The 19,896-nt window shown below is 40.6% G+C and overlaps 1 protein-coding gene and 1 long non-coding RNA gene across 6 annotated transcripts in view; one reads left to right on the forward strand and one right to left on the reverse strand.

Annotated features, from left to right (window-relative positions):
- Positions 1–1,356: 1,356 nt before the first annotated feature.
- STK39 (serine/threonine kinase 39) overlaps positions 1,357–19,896 on the reverse strand; it is a 304,504-nt gene continuing 285,964 nt past the window's right edge. For all 5 annotated transcript variants that reach the window (XM_082465063.1, XM_082465065.1, XM_082465066.1 and 2 more), the window contains 2 exons: positions 13,203–13,267; positions 1,357–1,603 (listed from right to left, as the gene is read on the reverse strand). In XM_082465063.1, coding sequence (XP_082321189.1) covers positions 1,529–1,603; positions 13,203–13,267 — 140 coding nt within the window. In that variant the 3' untranslated portion in view covers positions 1,357–1,528. The remainder of the gene's footprint in view (positions 1,604–13,202; positions 13,268–19,896) is intronic.
- On the forward strand, positions 1,611–10,899 carry LOC309662477. The gene is made up of 2 exons (XR_014264722.1): positions 1,611–1,871; positions 5,232–10,899. It is a non-coding gene; the product is annotated as an uncharacterized lncRNA (long non-coding RNA).

A 19,896-nucleotide genomic window follows, 5' to 3' on the forward strand; every position in this document is an offset into this window, starting at 1 on the left:
CTACCTAGAGGAGGAATGAAACAATGTGACACTACCTCTTTGTGCAATAATACACTTTTATTTTCCTTTTACCTTTGCAGTCATCTTTGAGTAATTGTTGTGTAAACAATAGAATGGAATGAAATTACATTAAATTGTATGCAAATGGCTCTAGAACACCTTAACAATTATGACAAGGCAATTATAAATAACTTTTTTTTCCTTAGTAATATATATTTGCTTTTTAAAGTACATTAAAGAGCTGCCATGTCTAGGGTTAGCTAGGAAAGAGCAAATGCTACCACCTGGGAGCCACCTCCCTGAAAGTTTAGACTCCAATTTTGAAAATCCTAAGGTTTACTATTCCATAACGTATAGTCAAGCAGAGGGCTATTTGGGTTGAAAGTATTTATTCTTGAAACTTAACAGCGTTTTACCTTTCAGTCATTGCACAAAACCCTTTCTATTATTTTTCACTCCATCTGGGTATTCTGCAGAATTTCAAGTAAAACACGGATTCTGGTATTTTCAAGTTTATCACCTTTGGAACGACAGATCCTATCAATCACTTCAGGAGACGTCAAATCAGAGGTGGGTACATAATTAGCAATCTAATAGAATGGCCACGGTTTATAGAGCATCCTAAACGTTCCAGTGAAGCAAAACTTACATATGCCACTTTATGTAGAGGAAATTTTAGATCTGAGACTATATTCCAGAGTAAAGCAGCCTCAGGCACATTCTTAATGTGAAAGTTTTTTTGTTTTTGCAAGGCACCTCCCTCTCCCAAGAGACAATCAATCAGCTTGTGGACTGGTTTTCAGGCAAACCAAAAGAGTAAGTGTCCTAGTTCCTAATTCAGTCAGTCATTTCAAAAATCACAAGTTATAAATACTCCAAAGATAGACCTCAAACTTTTTGTTTAAATAACAAGAGAGTAACTGCAAGAAGCATATATAATCGAAAACGTTTTTTCTTTCTTATAGCTAAGGTGTGTAATGCATAAATATATGAAAAATAAAATTCACAGTCAGTTTTAAAACTAGAATTCAAGTTCGGCTAATAAATCTTAATTTTATATTAATTTCTAAATACAACAGAAGAGGCGGTATTGTCAGATGTACAATAAAGTATTATAACAGAAAGGAAGGACAACAATGAGAGAAGAAATAGGCTTCTGATAGAAAAAAATTCCTTTTGTTGCCAATAAATAGGACCACCTGAGTGTGTTTCAGATTCTTTTCACGTAAGGGAGATCCGAATTGATTGCTGAGGATATTAAATAGCTTTTGGAAAAATGAGCAACAGTCGTGCAGCTGTGGTGTTTTTGCTTGTTCTCATACTGTGGGTTGCTAGAGAATAAAGCAGAACTCAGTGTTGTTAAGTTTAAAAAAATTCTTTTTTTATCCCGTTATGTTGAAGCCGGCCTCTTCACAATCCTCTGATTTTTGCTAGGGGGTGGGAGGAAGTGGCAGGGGAGGGAAAGGTTGGGGGGAGGGCACAGCGAGGGGGAGGCATGGCAGATCAGGGTGACATCAAGGGACAGACATCAGCTGACACTCAACTGAGCAAACCCAATCAGCTTCACTTCGTCGGGAATCTCCGACCCATCACAGCCAGAAGCCTGAAAAGGGAAAAAGAAATGCTCAGTGCTGGTTGGTTGCTACTGGTTTTTTACAGACTTGTTCCTGTGACGGCGGATCCCAGCACCGTCTTCATGGGGCCAGGTGTCCCATCTCTTCCAGGAGACATCCTAAGAATCACTTTCTTCAGTGACTACTGGGTGCTAACTAACTACCCTGGGGAATCTGGACGTCCAGAACAGAAGGGATTTGTTACCCGTGAAACCACCACCATTGGAACCACCGATGAACCACAGCACTGCCCGGAAGGTACATACACAATCTCAACAACTAAGTAAAATGCTTTTAAATATGCTTTACTTTTAAAAGAATATTATGACAGTGAGCAGAAGAGATCTAACAGGTCACACTCAAGGGTAATTTGGTTTTTATCAAAATCACTTTCTTTGTCAAACTGGCCACCAGTTTGACACTACTGGCCACCAGTAGTACTGGTGACTACTTGGTCACCAAGTAGTGGAATGGCTCATGACAGACAACTGTTGTTTAAATGTGCGTAATTTTTACACGGAAAGGTACCATAACAATTATTTTTTCCATAAACAATTTATAATATTCTAGGACATATTTATTACCAAGTTATAGCGTGCCAAATACTTTATCATTGCAAAAATCCAAAGAAACTGCAAATAAGCCATTGCCCATCAAAGCTTTCACTGGCCCTAATTCACAACTTAATCTCCTCTTTTTGACCTCCCTCTCCTACACACGCACACAGAGTACTCAGATCACCATTCTAAGTTGCCTCTTCACTCTATAGTACACAAATCACAACTGGACATTATGTAAGTACTACGAGTGGGGTGAAGAAAGTTTGAATGCCTGGGAATGGGCAATTAATTACCAAAGGGCCATACAAACCTTTTCTTGGCCTAATGCCTGCTAAATTATTGTCAAAACAATTAGTTTCCCAGGGTACGAAGCCGTTTCCAAAATCATCACAGTGAAGCTGCTTAGCATTGCTCCAAAACACCGTAGAGAAACCAGCCCTTTGCCAACCCCAGCATTTTGCTTTAAAATAAGCAGCTAATTAGAATTAAAATAAGCAGCTAATTAGAACATACAACTTGAATATTTTAAAATAATTATCCTTAAAATACTCCGTGTGAGCAGTTATGCTTAATAAGAAAATCCATAGCCTAAAGAGTAGGAATATTAACAATTAAATAATATACTTTGTGTCTGTCTAACGATGTCTCTAGTTTCACTTGACAGATAAGATATTCGGTAAAATACAATTTCCATTGTTTGCATTGCCAGGGGCAGAAAGGTCAGAAGTGCTTCTTTCCTTATCTCTGTGAACAAAGCAGTCATACTGATACTGCAATGCTTACCACCCCACCAATTTTCTCCTTCTACTACCTCTGTTTCTTGATCTATCTTCCTAAACCTTACCTTCTCTCCTTGTCGCTATTGCTAACAACGTCATTTGCTCAGCCCACTGATGCGGGCAGAGACAATCTGTGTAGACAACTGACAAACATCTGAGGTCAAGCTATTGCTGCTGCCGTTGACAAAGAGGTCAGACTAGCAAGTGTGAAGCACGTCAGTGCATTTGAAAGCTACATCAGAAATTTGTCAATGTGAATAGCAGGAGGTTAAAATGGCTAGAAATAAAAACATTAAAATCCTTTCAGTGAAGAGTAATAGAAGTGAGAATTTATCATGAGAATGTGTAGTCAAACCAGTGATTACGTGGGTACACGGCATAGGGGGCCCATGTCCCATCCTATGTTCTGTTTGTTTCCTGGCAAAGAGGCACAGGCCAGGGGGTTTGGCTTTGCTTCAAGGCACTCAGCCCTCCCTCCTCCAACTATCTTGCTAGCTCTCTCTTAAGGCCAAGTCCTTGCCTCTTTGCGGCTTGCAAAATGCTCATGAGGGCAACATGCAAATGATACTAAAATCTAGAGAAAAGTGACCAGAAACCCTTAATGCAGCAGTTCTCAAACTTTATCAAGAACTCCAAACAGTTATGTCTCTGTGGGTTACATTTATTGTACCGACTTAGAGATGTTAAAAAAAATTATTTTTATAAACAAATGGGACAGAACCAAACTTACAAGCTTTTGCACAGCAAAGGAAACCATAAACAAAACGAAAAGACAATCTACAGAATGGGAGAAAATATTTGGGAGAAAATATTTGCAAACAAACAATGCCACCGACAAGGGCTTAATTTCCAAAATATACAAACAGCTCATACAACTCAACAACAAAGAAACAAACAACCCAATCAAAAAATGGGCAGAAGACCTAAACAGACATTTCTCCAAAGAAGACATACAGATGGCCAACAGGCACACGAAAAGATGCTCAATTGCTAATTATTAGAGAAATGCAAATCAAAACTACAATGAGGCACCACCTCACACCAGTCAGAATGGCCATCGTTAAAAAGTCTAAAAATAACAAATGCTGGAGAGGGGGTGGAGAAAAGGGAACCCTACTACACTGCTGGTGGGAATGTAAGTTGGTGCAGCCACTATGGAGGTTCCTCAGAAAACTAAAACTAGAGTTACCATATGATCCAGCAGTCTCACTCCTGGGCATATATCCAGACGAAACGAATCCAAAAAAGATACATGCACCCCTGTGTTCATAACACTATTCACAACAGCCAAGACATGGAAACAAACAACCTAAATGGAACCTAAATGTCCATCGACGGAATGGATAAAGAAGATGTGGTACATATATACAGTGAAATACTGACTCAGCCATAAAAAAGAATGACATAATGCCATTTGCAGCAACATGGATGGACCTAGAGATTATCGTACTAAGTGAAGTAAATCAGAAGGAGAAAGACAAATACCATATGATATCATTTACGTGGAATCTAAAATATGACACAAATGAACCTATCTGCAAAACAGAAACAAACCCATGGACATGGAGAACAGACTTGTGGTTGCCAACGGGGAGGGGGTTGGGGGAAGGATGGAGTGGGAGGCTGGGGTTAAAGTTATTATAGATATAAACGGAGAAACAACAAGGTCCTACTGTATAGCACAGGGAACTATTTAGTATCCTATGATAAACCATAATGGAAAAAGAATATTACAAAAAAATGAATGTATCACTTTGCTGTATAGCAGAAATTAACACAAAATTGTAAATCAACTATATTTCAATAAAAAATATTTTTAGTAAAGTACTAAATATATTTTAAAACATAAAACATGTTTATGTAGGTTATATGGTACTGACCGTCTTAGAAAATAGTTATTTCTAAAGTATTCATTTACTGATTCATTAAACATTATAGAAATAAACCCACTGCATGCTAATAAATAAAATCTTCATGAAAAATATATAACCATAGTTTCCCAAAACAGAAATTTGAGAAGAGTGGCACTACTTTTTCCATTTTTGCAAATCTTTAATGTTTTGCTTAATAGAAGATGGCTGGATTCTTACACCTGCATCTGCATTCACTCTATTGCTCTGTTTTCCTTAAAGTAAATAAAGAAAATCCAGTCTGTCTTTCACAAATAGGTAGTTGGAAAAGGGAAGAGTATCTTTATAGCCTTTCCAGATAATTGTGGATATCATTTGTTACTATGCCGAAACTTGCCAAGTGGTATTTTCTTTTTTCTTTTTTTTCAGATTCAGGTTCCTTTTTATTCAGGAGCACGTCTTTTCATAATGCCAATGGTGAGCATTGTCAAGATCCATTCATTCATCATCAGGGGCTGCAAAATGATGATATTCTATCAATCATTCCTTCCTTATTTGCTAGCTGAATGCTTCTACAAAAAGAACCTTCTCCTCATCAACTATTTGGCTGCCCTTAATGGCAGTGTCCATATACTCCAGTTGCTGAGGCCTCCATGGACCGTGAGACGTGCAGACAGTCGCCGTCATTACATCGCGGAGGTGGGATGGGGGAGGGAGGTTCGCTGCTGCTTCAAGGCCCGGGCCCAGCCAGTGGGTGGCTGTCGAGAGGGCTCTAGGGGACACAGAGTCTCTGTCCCCGGGCCCCTCAGCTCCCCTGCTGGCCCCGAGGCGGGAGGACCTGGAGGGCCCAGGGAAGAAGGCCCGATCTTCCTCTCAACTGCACTCTCTGCCATGAGGACCACTGCGAGGCTGACTGCCAAGTGGTATTTTCTTAAAGCTTAGTTGCAATGTAGAATGTGAAACCATCGCATTCAACTTACTTTTCATAACTCTGTTATAGTAAACAGTGGTCTATTTTACCTTTGAATGGCTCTGTTACCTGGGTATGATGTTTTAGCATCACTGAGCTATGCAAACCTTCCAAATGTTGACATCTTAAACAATATCAACAAATCATATTTATTAATATTACCCATCACCAATCTCATCAGAAATGCCTTTAAGTACTGGGGGTCGGGTTGGGGGTGTTTCTGTCAAGCTTACCGTGCCAGATACAAGTTTTCTAAAATCCTGTTTTTGCTTGAAATCTGAAATTTCTTATTGATTGACAACAAATATTGTCAGTTGTTTTCCTTGAAGTGTCAGGCTTCCTTGGTTCATTTTGAAAAACAAGTCTGCCAAATCCCTAGTCTGAGTAGCCAATGTTTGTCAGTTGTTCTTCCAAGTAAAAGTGATACTCCATGGAAAGAAATATGGCTAGTTTGGCTCACAACTCAAACAAATCACCAGTGCTTTTCCTGGAGACAACCATCATGCTTCAGTACTGAAGAAATGCTTCCCATCTCATCACACAGCAGACTAAAAAGATGTGTTCTCAAGTGGGGACTTGAGCCAGTTCCACTTATTTCTTAAAATTTTATTTATTGACTGAGCGATGGAATGAGTGCTTTGAAGATGAGGGCTACTACTACGGCTTGATGTTCCTGCCTTGATTTGTGCCAACATCAGTGGCTTTAACCACAATGGCTTTTACACCAATGTCAACACAGTGGAAAAGGCCAAGTAACACCTCAGTATTGTTATGAGAAGTTGTGACATTCAGGATCCCTTAAAATGGTTTCAAGGAATCCCAGAAGTTCAGTACCCTCACTTTGAGAACTCCGCTTCAAAGGAAAATGTATCCGTTTTCAGGACTGTAGCATGATAGTGTAACACCACTGCTCTCACTCAAGTGTCTGTACTGATTCCCGAAAGCTCCCACTTCCCCATCCCTCCTGACACACCAGCAGGTGTGGCCCACATCCTGCGGAGGAGTTGAAGATGCGGTTGTCCAGCATCGATCATAAGGGTTCCCTCCACCGCCAGCCTGGGTGTGCTTTGGTAAGGATTCCTCACCACCTGGAGAGTTTCTGACCTCCTCAGGTGATTCAAAGGTTCAGCAGAGTTTGAGAACCTCTGTTCTACCCTAGTGCTCCACAAAGTGTGAACCTCTCTTTCCTTTAGAACGGGGGTTCCCAAACTTCAGCATCAGAATCACGTGGAGAGCGTGTTAACACATGGATTCCTGTGCCCCATGCCCCGACATTCTGATTCCTTAGGCCTGGGATGGGGCCCCAGAATTCACATTTTTATCACGTTTCCAGGTGAAGCTGACACTGTCCATCTGGGGACCACACTTGCAGAACCATTGTTTCAGACTGAACAGGAGACAGCTGCTACATGGACCTCCTTGAACTGACAGTTTCAGTAGGGGGAGTAAGTTAATATTCTCAGCTAGTTTTTAATATCATTTCAGTCCTGGCTTTACCTGTACTTTGGGGAATGTTGCCTTAGTCGTGCAGCCTCGAGAAATAAGGCTCTTTAGTCATTAATTACCAATGCTTATAAAATTGCTGTCTGCTGCTCACCATCAGTAATTATTAGAGAAATGCAAATCAAAACTATAATACAATGAGGTAACACCTCACACCGGTCAGAATGGCCATCATTAAAAAGTCTACAAATAACAAATGCTGGAGAGGGTGTGGAGAAAAGGGAACCCTCTTGCACTGCTGGTGGGAATGTAAGTTGGTACAGCCACTATGGAGAACAGTATGGGGATCCTCAGAAAACTAAAAACAGAGCTACCATACGATCCAGCAATCCCACTCCTGGGCACATATCTGGATAAAGCTCTAATCCAAAAAGATACATGCACCCCTATGTTCATAGCAGCACTATTCACAATAGCCAAGACATGGTAACAACCTAAATATTCATTGACAGATGAATGGATAAAGAAGATGTGGTACATACATACAGTGGAATACTACTCAGCCATAAAAAAGAATGAAATAATGCCATTTGCAGCAACATGGATGCAACTAGAGATGATCATAATAAGTGAAGTCAGAAAGAGAAAGACAAATACCATATGATATCACTTACATGTGGAATCTAAAATATGACACAAATGAACCTACCTACAAAACAGACACAGAATCACAGACATAGAGAATAGTCTGGTGGTTGCCAATGGGGAAGGGGTTAGGGGAGGGATGGAGTGGGAGGTTAGGGTTAGCATATGTGAGCTTTTATATATAGAATGGATAAACAACAATGTCCTACTCTAATAGCACAGGGAACTATATTCAATATCCTATGATAAACCATAATGGAAAAGAATATTAAAAAAGAATGTATATATATGTATAACTGAATCACTCTGCTGTACAGCAGACATTAACACAACATTGGAAATCAGCAATTTTTTAATTGAAGTATAGTTATCTGCAATATATGTGATTAAACTTCAGAAACTAAAATCTATACTCGTGTAAATGTATACCAACTGGATGTTAATTACATGTGCAGTTGACCCTTGAACAATGCAGGGGTTGGGGGTTCCAACCCTCCAAGCAGTCGAAAATCCAAATGTAACTTATATTTGGCCCTCCTTAAACATGGTTCCTCTGTATCTGCGAATTCAACTAATCACAGGTTGTTAGTACGGTGGTAGGTGTTTACTGAAAAAAATTCGTGTCTAACTGGATTTGTGCAGTTCAAACCCATGCTGTTCAAGGGTCAACTGTACTTACAATTTGTGTTCTTTCTTCAAGGACAAATTAAATATTTTATATTTTCACTAACACCCTTTCAAAAATTCCACATTGAAAGCAGCAAGACTTACCCACTTTACAAAACTGCAAGGTAGCAAATTAAAAAATGACTTAAAAAACATTTATGAAGACTTGCCTTGAGGCTTACGACAATAAAAACCATACTGATATGTCAGACTCAAAGCACATACTACTTGAGCTGAAATGCCCCCTATGCCTGAACCACTTTGTTGAAAGTGGTAAGAAGGTTTACAGATCTCCCGGCTCCCAGCCATGTCAACAACGGAAATCATACTTCACTTATTATCTTATCTGTCAAAGGGAGCTAAAGATCTCATTGGGTGGAGAAAAACAAGTACATGTACTTCTTTAAATAACCAATATCCTTGCCCCTCAGGCCATTGTCCTTCTTATATAAGCAGATATACAAGATAAGAGACACCTTTTTAAGCCTGAGCCAAATATTTCTAAATTGCGGTGGGAGCTGGGAGAGGAAAGAGATTGGAGAAGGAGTCATCTACAAATGGAATGCTTCCCAGCCTTGGCTAAACACTGGAATCACCAGGGGCGCCTTCCAAGTTCCCACAGCCCAGGCTGCACGAAGGACAATTAAATTAGGCTATGTGGAAGAGGACCTAGGCATTCGTAATTTTTTACAGTGTCCCCACCATTCCTTGAGTGAAACCATTGTGCAGCCAGGTGAAGAACCACAGTACTAACTACTACTCTTTAGATAATTTTCAGGCCCCTCCCATTCTCCTTTAGAAAGCAAAGAAAGCGCTGAGATTAAAATGATAAACAGCTGAGAGATGAAAGAACCATGCGCAGTAACAGCTTAGGAGGAAAAATGCTTCTGAAACACTTTGATCTTTTAGTCTTCAATAAAATAACCAAATTGGATCTCTGTGGTTTTACCAGGATGTTAGTGTCCTACAGAAGAATTAAGCCAAGGAGCAGTTCAAATGAGCTCTGTCAAATGGGTCTCAAACTGGCCGGCAACTGACAACCACAAAGAAACCCTCTCAGGTTTTAACTAGGGATGGATGGAGAGTTAACTGACAGAAACAGAAGGTCACTCCTGAGTTTGGCTTGATTTAACATCTTGAACTATCTCTGGGGGAAAAGCCATCAATTTCCATTTACTGGGAATGCCACACATTACAATACATTCTCAAGCTATAAGGGGAAAGAAAAACCTGCACGGCTTCTCCTGCAGGTCTCCTGCGCCAGACAGGCCAACATTACTCGCTCTGCTTAAGGTACAGAGGAGATCTGGTCTCAACCAGTGTAAGTGTGTCCAGTCATCCAAAAGGTGAATCCACAAACAGAAACCTGTAAAACCATAAGGCTGCAAGGTCCCGCCTGTAAGACTGAATAGTTGTTGAGCACTGGGCCGTGGTGCTGGATCAGGGTTGAATTCCCAGCTTCTGCACTGCTTGATCCTGGGCACGTTAACCTCACAGAGCCTCTGATTCCCAAGACCTAAAATGGACCCAGTGACATCACCATCTTGGAGGATTCGTGAGAACTAAATTGACTGAGATGAAGTATGTAAAACACCTCATGCAATGCCCTGCAAATGGTGGATGCCCATGAAACAGTAGTGATTCTTGTTATTTCTGCAGGCAAGGCCAAGGCATTTTGAGAGAAATTTTCCTAAATGAGGTTTGTGTCCTGATGTATTTTATTAATTATGATCAAGTCCCTACTACGTGCAGGGAATCCAACAGAAGTCCCTGCCCGCTTGGAGCCTCTAGACTTATTAGAGACACAAATAAGATTCTACACAATTTCAATATAATATCACCTTTCAGGGAGGGAATACAGGAGGAGCACCGAGGCCAAGATCGGATGCCAGAAAAAGCTTGTTGGAGAAGTGAAATTAAAGCAGAAAACTGGAACGTGTCTAGGTGTTGGTGACACAGAGAGCAGGCCCGGAGAAGTTGGGAGAGAAGGGTATTTTAGGGAAGAGTACATACAAAGGGTCAGCTGATGAAAATAGGAGGAGAGAGGACTAGGGGAAAAAGTGAATGGGGGGGAGGCTTCCCTGGTGGTGGAGTGGTTGAGAATCCGCCTGCCAATGCAGGGGACACGGGTTCGAGCCCTGGTCTGGGAAGATCCCACATGCCGCGGAGCGACTAGGCCCGTGAGTCACAACTACTGAGCCTGCGCGTCTGGAGCCTGTGCTCCGCAACAAGAGAGGCCGAGACAGTGAGAGGCCCGTGCACCGCGATGAAGAGTGGCCCCCGCTCGCCGCAACTAGAGAAAGCCTTCGCACAGAAACGAAGACCCAACACAGCCAAAAATAAATTAATTAATTAATTAAAAAAAAAAATAAAGTCATACACCAGGAATGTTCCCCAAGGGAGGGAAAAAAAAAAAAAAAAAGTGAATGGGGGGATAAAGAAAGGTGGAGCAGGACCTAAAAGGAAGTCTGATCAGGGAGGACTTCCTTTAGCCATGATCAGGGTTTGAGTTTCAGAAGAGGACAGTGGAGAGCCAGTCGAGTCTTTGGGGCACTTTGGAATTAAGGAAGAATTACGCGGGCTAGAGCCCCAGCGTGGTAAACAGAGCTGGAGGCTGGCAAGTTGTAGGCAGGAAGCTCAGTTTCGGAAGATAAGAGGATCCCACTAGGGGACTGAGAATGGGGATGAGGAAGAGAGGGAATCCAGGGAACTAGTTTCACAGGGACAGTATAGTTTATCTAGGGACAGTATAGTGGGTGTTTTTACAAAACCTTCAGTATTATGGAAGGCCTGGGGTTGCTACTCCTATTTTATAGGTAGGCGAGTTTAAAGACAATGGGAATAAGCCAGCGTAGAAGTTTTAATCTCTTATCTCTAGGTTTACATGTTCAAAATTTGGAAAATGTTCAGGAGGTGGTAGGTTGTAACTTCTTTTTTTGCAGTATAAAAAAAATGAAGAAACATTACTACTGGCTTGAAATGCAGACACAAGGTGCCATCTTTCTCATCCATATATCCTCATATAAATGGAACATGTTTATGAAGATGCAGGTGAATTAGAAACATAATAGAGGTGACAGATGAGTCCCAAGCTAGAAGATGAATTTTCCAATTTGTTAATTTCTCACTCTTTGTCTGACTAAAATGTTCTTTTGTTATCAAAACAAAATGATTTTCTTCAGCTAAATTCTTTCTGTGAAAATCTTTGTGTTTTTCTTTTATCACTCAGCCTGGCCATCTGAATTTAGATGAGCAAGACCCAGAAAGTTAATTAGCACCAGGTTAACATTTACTGTAACGAATCATTTAGCATTTTTTGGCCATGCACATTTTCCATTAAATTTTCACAAGAAATAAAGAAGACAGACCATCAACGTATGTTGTGTAAAACAAAGTGTTGGTCATCTAGATCTTAAATTGCTTGCAGCATTCCAGACTGGCCCTTGATAAGATTAATTTATAATTTAAAAATGAGTCATTTAACATCCTGCTTGCAAAAACTTTCAGGAAAATCGTCACTTTTGACTACTTGGACTTCTCTCCATTTCTGGCCATGATCACAATCTCTTAGTTTCACAAGGACCCCAGAATGTTCAGTATCTGTATCTCTGTGGCTACCCTAGTTCTTACATTTAAAATCTGCTAGTGCAGAAAAACTGCTGGAATATCTACTCTCCACAAGAATCTGTTACTGTGATTTGAAATGTGGAGTTAAAATGTTATGTCTTTGCTCACTAGCCTTCAGAGGGCTGTTCTACAATCGCTTCCAATTACTTAAACCATTTCTACAACAATCGGCCTCAATTTTTAAACGTTAGAACCACTTGGCTTTTGCTTCAGGAAAGCTTTGTTAAGAGTGCTGCTTCGAACTCAGTTTAATTTTGTCTTTATGGTCAAGTTGCCATACAAACTGGAAGCAAAAGGGTACAGACTTCAAGACTTCTCAAATGGCTACTCTTATTAAAGATGTGATGGTAAAAGAACAAGCTATGCTCATGGAAGAGGAACTTTCCAGTCATGATCAGAAAATGTTCCCAAGCCATAAAAAAGAACAAAATAATGCCATTTGCAGCAACATGGATGGACCTAGAGATTGTCATACTGAGTGATGTAAGTCAGACAGAGAAAGACAAATATCATATGATACTGCTTATATGTGGAATCCAAAAATAAAAGGGTACAAATGAACTTATTTACAAAACAGTGTCACAGATGTAGAAAACAAACTTATGGTTACCCAGGGGGAAAGGGAGGGGAGGGATAAATTGGGAGATTGGGATTGACATATACACACTACTATATATAAAATAGATAACTGATAAGGACCTACTGTATAGCACAGGGAACTCTACTCAATAATCTGCCATGACCTATACGGGGAAAGAATCTAAAAAAAAAGTAGATATATGTATACGTATAACTGATTCACTTTGCTGTATACCTGAAACTAACACAACACTGTAGATCAACTATATTCCAATTAAAAAACAAAACAAAACAAAAAACACCACAAAATCTTCCCAAATGTTGACGAGGCAAATGACGAATGCAAAAACGGATCCCCACCCCCCAGAACCAACAGCAGAATTACGGAACAGGTTACTAAATGATATTATTATTCCTTGTTGGCACAGCATGGTGAAATATTTACCTTCGTTCCATAACTTTCCACTTACCAACTTAAATGTCAATGTTTTTAAAGCTTTGGGATCATCTACAATCTTCTGTAAATTAGCAGCCACTGTAAAATACAAACATGGAGAAAAAGCGTCCAAATTATTTCCAATAACGATTTTCACATCAATGATTCAGAAAATCTGACTAATGATGCAATAACCTGCAAAATCATTTCTTTCACAGACATTACAAAGTCCATATAAATGACCAAACTACTCTCATAAAGACGTTTTCTACCACAACCTACATCTTCAGCACATCTGAATTAATCACTATACACTGACCCCACGTTTTCTACAATAAAATGAGAAATTACTGTCTAGTGGAAAGTAGAAATGATAGTAGCCCCCAGTGTTTCCGCCACCTGGTTTTTCTCAACACTCATTATTAAGAGATCTATTAGCCAGGAGAGGGCAGTACAAAACAAAGAAGAGGGGTATCGCAATGACCCATTTCTCTGGAAATAATAGGTCAGCATTTTGAACTCCTGTCCCTATAAATTCACTCAATTCTCTGCACCCATTTTTATCAAAGCAACAAAATACAGTGGATAACCTCTACGACTCAGGCATGTGTCTTAGTGCTTTCAGAGCATGATGATCTGTCACAGCAGTGAAGTGCCACCTTGAGCAACACCGAAATTGGCTGAACAGGGTCAAGCACTAGAGGCTGTCCGTTTGGAGCTCAATCGTGCAGATATGCTTTTAGTATTGGCCAGATCCATCAGAGACCCATCCTGCTCTCTGTGGTGCCACGACGTATTTGATGCTCTCAAAGAGAAGTCAGCCTTTCTTGCTTAGGGTACTGTTTATGACAGAATCCTCAACAGGTGATGCTGATGGAAATTTAACACCTTCCTCTTTCCATGTCCAAACCTGAACGTCAGGTAAGTACTATTGGTCAAAGAAAGAGAAGTTACTATTGAAGAAATTAGGAGAGAGGGCCTCTTCATCATTTTTATTTTTCGTGAGGAAAATCCCCTGCTGCTTCAGTAATTAGGCATCTGAAAAGTTATCTGAATATTTTAAGGAAAAAAAAAACAATTTAAGAGAAAATAGTAAACATAAATATTTTGAGAAAAGTGTTTCAAGTAGGAAGTTTGTAAGTAGAAAGAAATCTGTGCAAATTTTATTTTTCTCTAAGGTTGACTGAAAACAACCTAGACACAAGAATTTTCGGCAGATTAGTTTCATTTAATCCATCTGCTGTGGAGGGAAAAAATAATATATTCAATATGGCCTGTTTCTCTTTTTTAAAATTTTTAAAATTTATTTTATTTATTTATTTTTGGCTGTGTTGGGTCTTCATTGCTGCACGCGGGCTTTCTCTAGTTGCAGCGAGCGGGGGCTACTCTTCACTGCAGTGTGCGGGCTTCTCATTGCAGTGTCTTCTCTTGTTGCGGAGCACGGGTTCTAGGTGCGCGGGCTTCAGTAGTTGTGGCACATGGGCTCAGTAGCTGTGGCACATGGGCTTAGTTGCTCTGAAGCAATGTGGGATCTTCCCAGACCAGAGCTCAAACCCGTGTCCCCTGCATTGGCAGGCAGACTCTTAGCCACTGTGCCACCAGGGAAGCCCTGGCCTGTTTCTCTTCATAAACCACAATTACAAGCACCATTTTATCTTCATCTGTTGCCCTCTTAATACTTCCAATCTGAGTAACAGACAAAGTTTCTTTTGTTAACACCCGTCTCCCCCACTTATCTTTTTCTCTCCCTTGTTTTTGCCCACACAACAAACTTACACATATCATGTACAGATCCTGGGCCACCAACCTCAATGTTCTTTCGACCTCCTCCACAGTTTCCTGAACTTACCTCAGATACTAAAATCATGTAGTAATCTACACAAGAAACATTGGCTCATGGAGTGAAAAGCTCTGCTGTAAAATTCTGCCCATTAAAGCCAGTACTGATGGTGTCAGGGCATTCTGACCATATGCAAATTGCAGCAACTGAGCTGAGTCACCCTGTTCTTAAAGCATAAAAGTGTTCTAATAGTTCCTTGGATTTGGGCTGATTTCACGAGTGGCCGTAAAGTCTTCACATGAATTTCAGTCCTTTCATTAGAGTCTCCCTGTAAATGTGGATGATTTACTGCCTTGTTCTGGGTCATCTATTTCCAGTCTGCTCTCTAATGTTCCACCCAAAGCAGAGCTGCGTCCTACACTAATTCACAACCCTCTCTCTGGTGGACACGCATCTGCGGTAGGGCCAATTTCCAAGGAACATGGCTACAAGCAAGTTGTAGCCTAGAGAGCAACAATGACCTGCTGGCATCTTAAACAATCATCCCAGAAACCACGTCCCCAACTGTGAACCCTACACCTCGGGGGACATTAGAAATTCAAATTCTGTCTTCAGCTCAAAGCAAAAATAGCAAAACTGGCCACTTAGCTGATTACTCATCCCAGGTGCTAGGCTTATTTTCAATTTCGTTGATTCTAATTTGTTATAAAGTGCTACAAAATACCTTCATTTAACTGACACCACATAAAATTCAGGGTGATGCTAATTTCTCTTCTAGTAGCAATGCTCATTAAAAAAGATGGGTGTCACTGTTTCCTGCCTTCTCCTGACTGCACCTGGATTTCTAAAATAAAAACGCTCCTTACCTGGAACGTGAACTGAGAAGGAAGGGCTGGGTTAGGGCTGGCTGTTACTTTAGAGCCCCTCAAGTATATGCTGATAACTTCATGTTTTAAGATACCCTAGTTTCCAAAAATAAAATACGGGGCTTCTGAACCCTGCTTACTCAGTGGCCATCAACTCATTTCTGATCCCTCCTGGCTTTCCCAAATAAAACTCACTCCCCTAGTTTCTGATGCAGACTCTGTGTTATTCCTTGAACTTGTCCCTTCCGTCCTCCACAGCCCACTGTCTTTGGTCTCGGTGCTTTCTCTGTCTCTTGACCACCCAGGACACAGATGATATTCACTAAGGCCCCAGGGATTGTGGCCCTCTTGCCCTACCACTGGGACTACATGATACCTTTGTGTGAGCCGTCTATTTCTTGCTATTTTTGTGTCCCTGCATCACACTTCAGGCTTGAATCTCTGTCAGGGCTGGAAGTCTCTATTTGCTCTCTTGGATCACATTTGGCCTAATGTACAGTAAGTACTGCCCTTTATGAAGCTGTAATAATATCATTAACAACCACATGGAAAAAGATACTAATGCTCAATACCCTCCTGAATCTAAACAGAGAAGGAAATAAGAGTCTCCCAGGGGAAATCTACCGGAGGCCAGGCAGCAGAGGTGACATTTCTCTGGCAAACTAAGTCAGGCATTCTCCAGACACTGTTTTCTCTACAATCTCCCTGTACTACTCGAATTCTGCACATTTTGACAGTTAGTTAAAGTAACATTTAGATAATGACTATTTACAGTTTGTGTTTGTATTCTGAGTGATTATTCAAAAGATACACTTTTCTCCCTACGTACCAGCATATTTCACAACAATCTCATATAGTACTGATGTTCTCATGGAGGTGACTTAATTCGAGCTCTTCTCAAACAACAGCTTTGGGGAAAAGCACACCAACTGAACCCCAAGGCTGATGTATTCCCCTAGTAAGAAATTCTGAGATAAGACAAAAGCGTAGACTTGGGTTACCTGACGACGATAACGTCACAGTGTGTTTTACTCAAAGACACACCCTGTAGGTTGCACTGGTGCAGAAAGGCAGCATGAAATTGCAAAGAAAGAGACATGGGTGCCAAAAGAGAATCCAAGCTCTAAGTAAGGAGAAAAGGAGAGGCTAGGAGAGTGAGTTTCTTATGGATACCGCTATAACACTAATGCAAAATTATGGCTAATTAACAATTCAGTTTGGGACAAAATAAAAGAGATTTGCCCTTGTATTTCCCCCTGATCTCTGGCGCTTATCTTCAGGAGATGCCGTGAAGCACGGTGTGCAAGAGCCTGAATTCTCCAGCCAGACTGCCTGTGTTCCAATCCTCCTGCTTAGTTAGAGCTGTGTGGCCCCGTGAACTTGGCCAAGTTTCCTTAGCCTCTTTGTGCTTGAAGTTATGCATCTGTAAAATGTGGATATTAATGGTGCCTACCTGGTAGCGTTGTTTTGAGGATTAAGTCAATAACAAAGTTCTTAGAATAGTGTTTGATTTATAGCAAGTACATAATAAACGTTAGCTTATTGCCTCTACCCTGGACAACGGTGAATCTTAACTGGTTTCCTTGCATTCAGTCTAAACTTCTCAAGAGCCCTGTTTCTCACACCTGAGTTACCTGGAGAATTTAAGTCATAAACTGGAACGTGTTGCCTCCTTAGGTAATACTGTTTAACTGTTCCCATCAGCTCTGGGATAAAGCTCAAGTTTTTAATGTGGTCCAACAGACCCTCTATGGTCCAGCCTCACCTACCTCTCTGGTTTATTTTTTGTCATTTCCTACCCCGAATTTTCCCAGGAAGGGTTCTGTAACCCCCATTCTCCTCTACACCTCTACCACTGTGTGCTGAAATTTTCTGTTATAGATCTGACCCCACTAAACTCTTTGATAACCCAGACAAAATCTTATCCACTTCTGCAAAAGGTTTACCTTTGACATATATGTGTGTGTGTGTGACATATATCCACATACACAGAAACTGACGATTTCTCACCACCTGCACTGCTACGACACAAGTATAGCCACCATCATCCTGTCGAGATTTGTACAATGACCTATTGTCTCCCTGCTCCCATCCCAGTCCCTCAAGTCTGGCCTCCACCCAGCAGTCAGATGAGCCTTCTAACATATAATAAGACCATGTGACTTCTTGTTCCAAAGCCCCCTGCCAGCTGTGCAGCTCAGAGTAAAAACCACAGTCTCTACAATGAGCAAGTCTCCTGGTCCATGTCTGACCTCATCCCTCACCATTCTTTCTGGCTGCCCCTACTCCAGCCACAATAGCCTCTGTGCTGCTCCTTGAGTGTTCAAAGCAGGCTTCCACCCGAGACCCTCTGTACCTGCCATTACCTCTGCCAGAAACGCTGCTTCTCCATGGCTCTCCCTTCCAAGTTGCTGCTCACATGTCTCTGGCTACCCTATCAACACCCCTCCACAGCTCCACTCTCTACTTCTTTACCCAGAATTTTTTTCATAGCACTTATCATCACCAGACATGCTATATATTTATGAATTTTTGGATATGGCTTTTCACTTACCACCTCACCCCCCCACGAGGCACATAAGCTCCGATGAGTCCAGGAACTTTGTCTGTCTGTTCACTGCTATGTTCCTAGTGCCTGACACATAGTGTCAATATAGAGGGCTCTAAGATTCTAAAAACCCCAGGTTAATATCTTATTATAGAAGAATTATTCATATCTTAGAAGAAGTTCTACAAATGTGTCTCCTAAAATAATCTAATTTATTTTCCCAAAGCAAATCAATTAACTCTTGGCTCATCTCAAATGAATCCTGAGTATCCTAGGCAACCATGACTTTGAAGACTGGCTATCAACAGGCACATGAAAAGATGCTCAATCACTAATTATTAGAGAAATGCAAATCAAAACTACAGTGAGGTACCACCTCACACCAGTCAGGATGGCCATCATCAAAAAGTCTACAAATAACAAATCCTGGAAAGGGTATGGAGAAAAGAGAACCTTCCCACACTGTTGGTGGGAATATAAGCTGGTGCTGCCACTATGGAAAACAGTATCGAGGGTCCTTGAAAAACTAAAAATAGAACTACCATATGATCCAGCAATCCCACTCTTGGGCACATATCTGGACAAAACTGTAATTTAAAAAGATACATGCACCCCTATGTTCATAGCAGCACTATTCACAAGAGCCAAGACATGGAAACAACCTAAATGTCCATTGACAGATGAATGGATAAAGAAGATGTGGTATATATATACCACAGAATACTACTCAGCCATAAAAAAGAACAAAATAATGCCATCTGCAGCAACATGGATGGACCTAGAGATTGTCATACTGAGTGAAGTTAAGTCAGACACAGAAAGACAAATATATGATATCACTTATACATGGAATCTAAAAAAAAAAGGGTACAAATGAACTTATTTACAAAACAGAAGTAGAGTCACGAATGTAGAAAACAAACTTATAGTTACCAGGGGATAAGGGGAGGGAGAGATAAACTGGGAGATTGGGACTGACATATACACACTATATGTGTATATACATATATATATACATACTACTAAATATAAAATAGGTAACTAATAAGAACCTGCTGTATAGCACAGGGAACTCTACTCAATATTCTATAAAGGCCTATATTGGAAAAGAATCTAAAAAGAAAAAGAGTGGATATATGTATAACTGATTCACCTTGTTGTACACCTGAAGTTAACACAACATTGTAAATCAACTATACGCCAATAAAAATCTAAAAAAAAAGAAGAATGAAATAATGCCATTTGCAGCAACATGGACGGACTTAGAGACTGTCATACTAAGTAAGTCAGAATGAGAAAGACAAATACCATATGATATCACTTATACATAGAATCTAAAATATGGCGCAAATGAACCTATCTACAAAACAGAAACAGACTCACAGATACAGAAAACAGACTTGTGGTTGCCAAGGGATGGGGGGTGGAGTGGGAGAGGGATAGACTGGGAGTTTGGGATTAACAGATGCAAACTATTATATATAGAATGGATAAACAACAAGGTCCTACTGTATAGCACAGGGAACTATACTCA

This window comes from Balaenoptera physalus (assembly GCF_965194825.1).
Source record: "Balaenoptera physalus genome assembly, chromosome: 6".
NCBI classification, from domain to species: domain Eukaryota; kingdom Metazoa; phylum Chordata; class Mammalia; order Artiodactyla; family Balaenopteridae; genus Balaenoptera; species Balaenoptera physalus.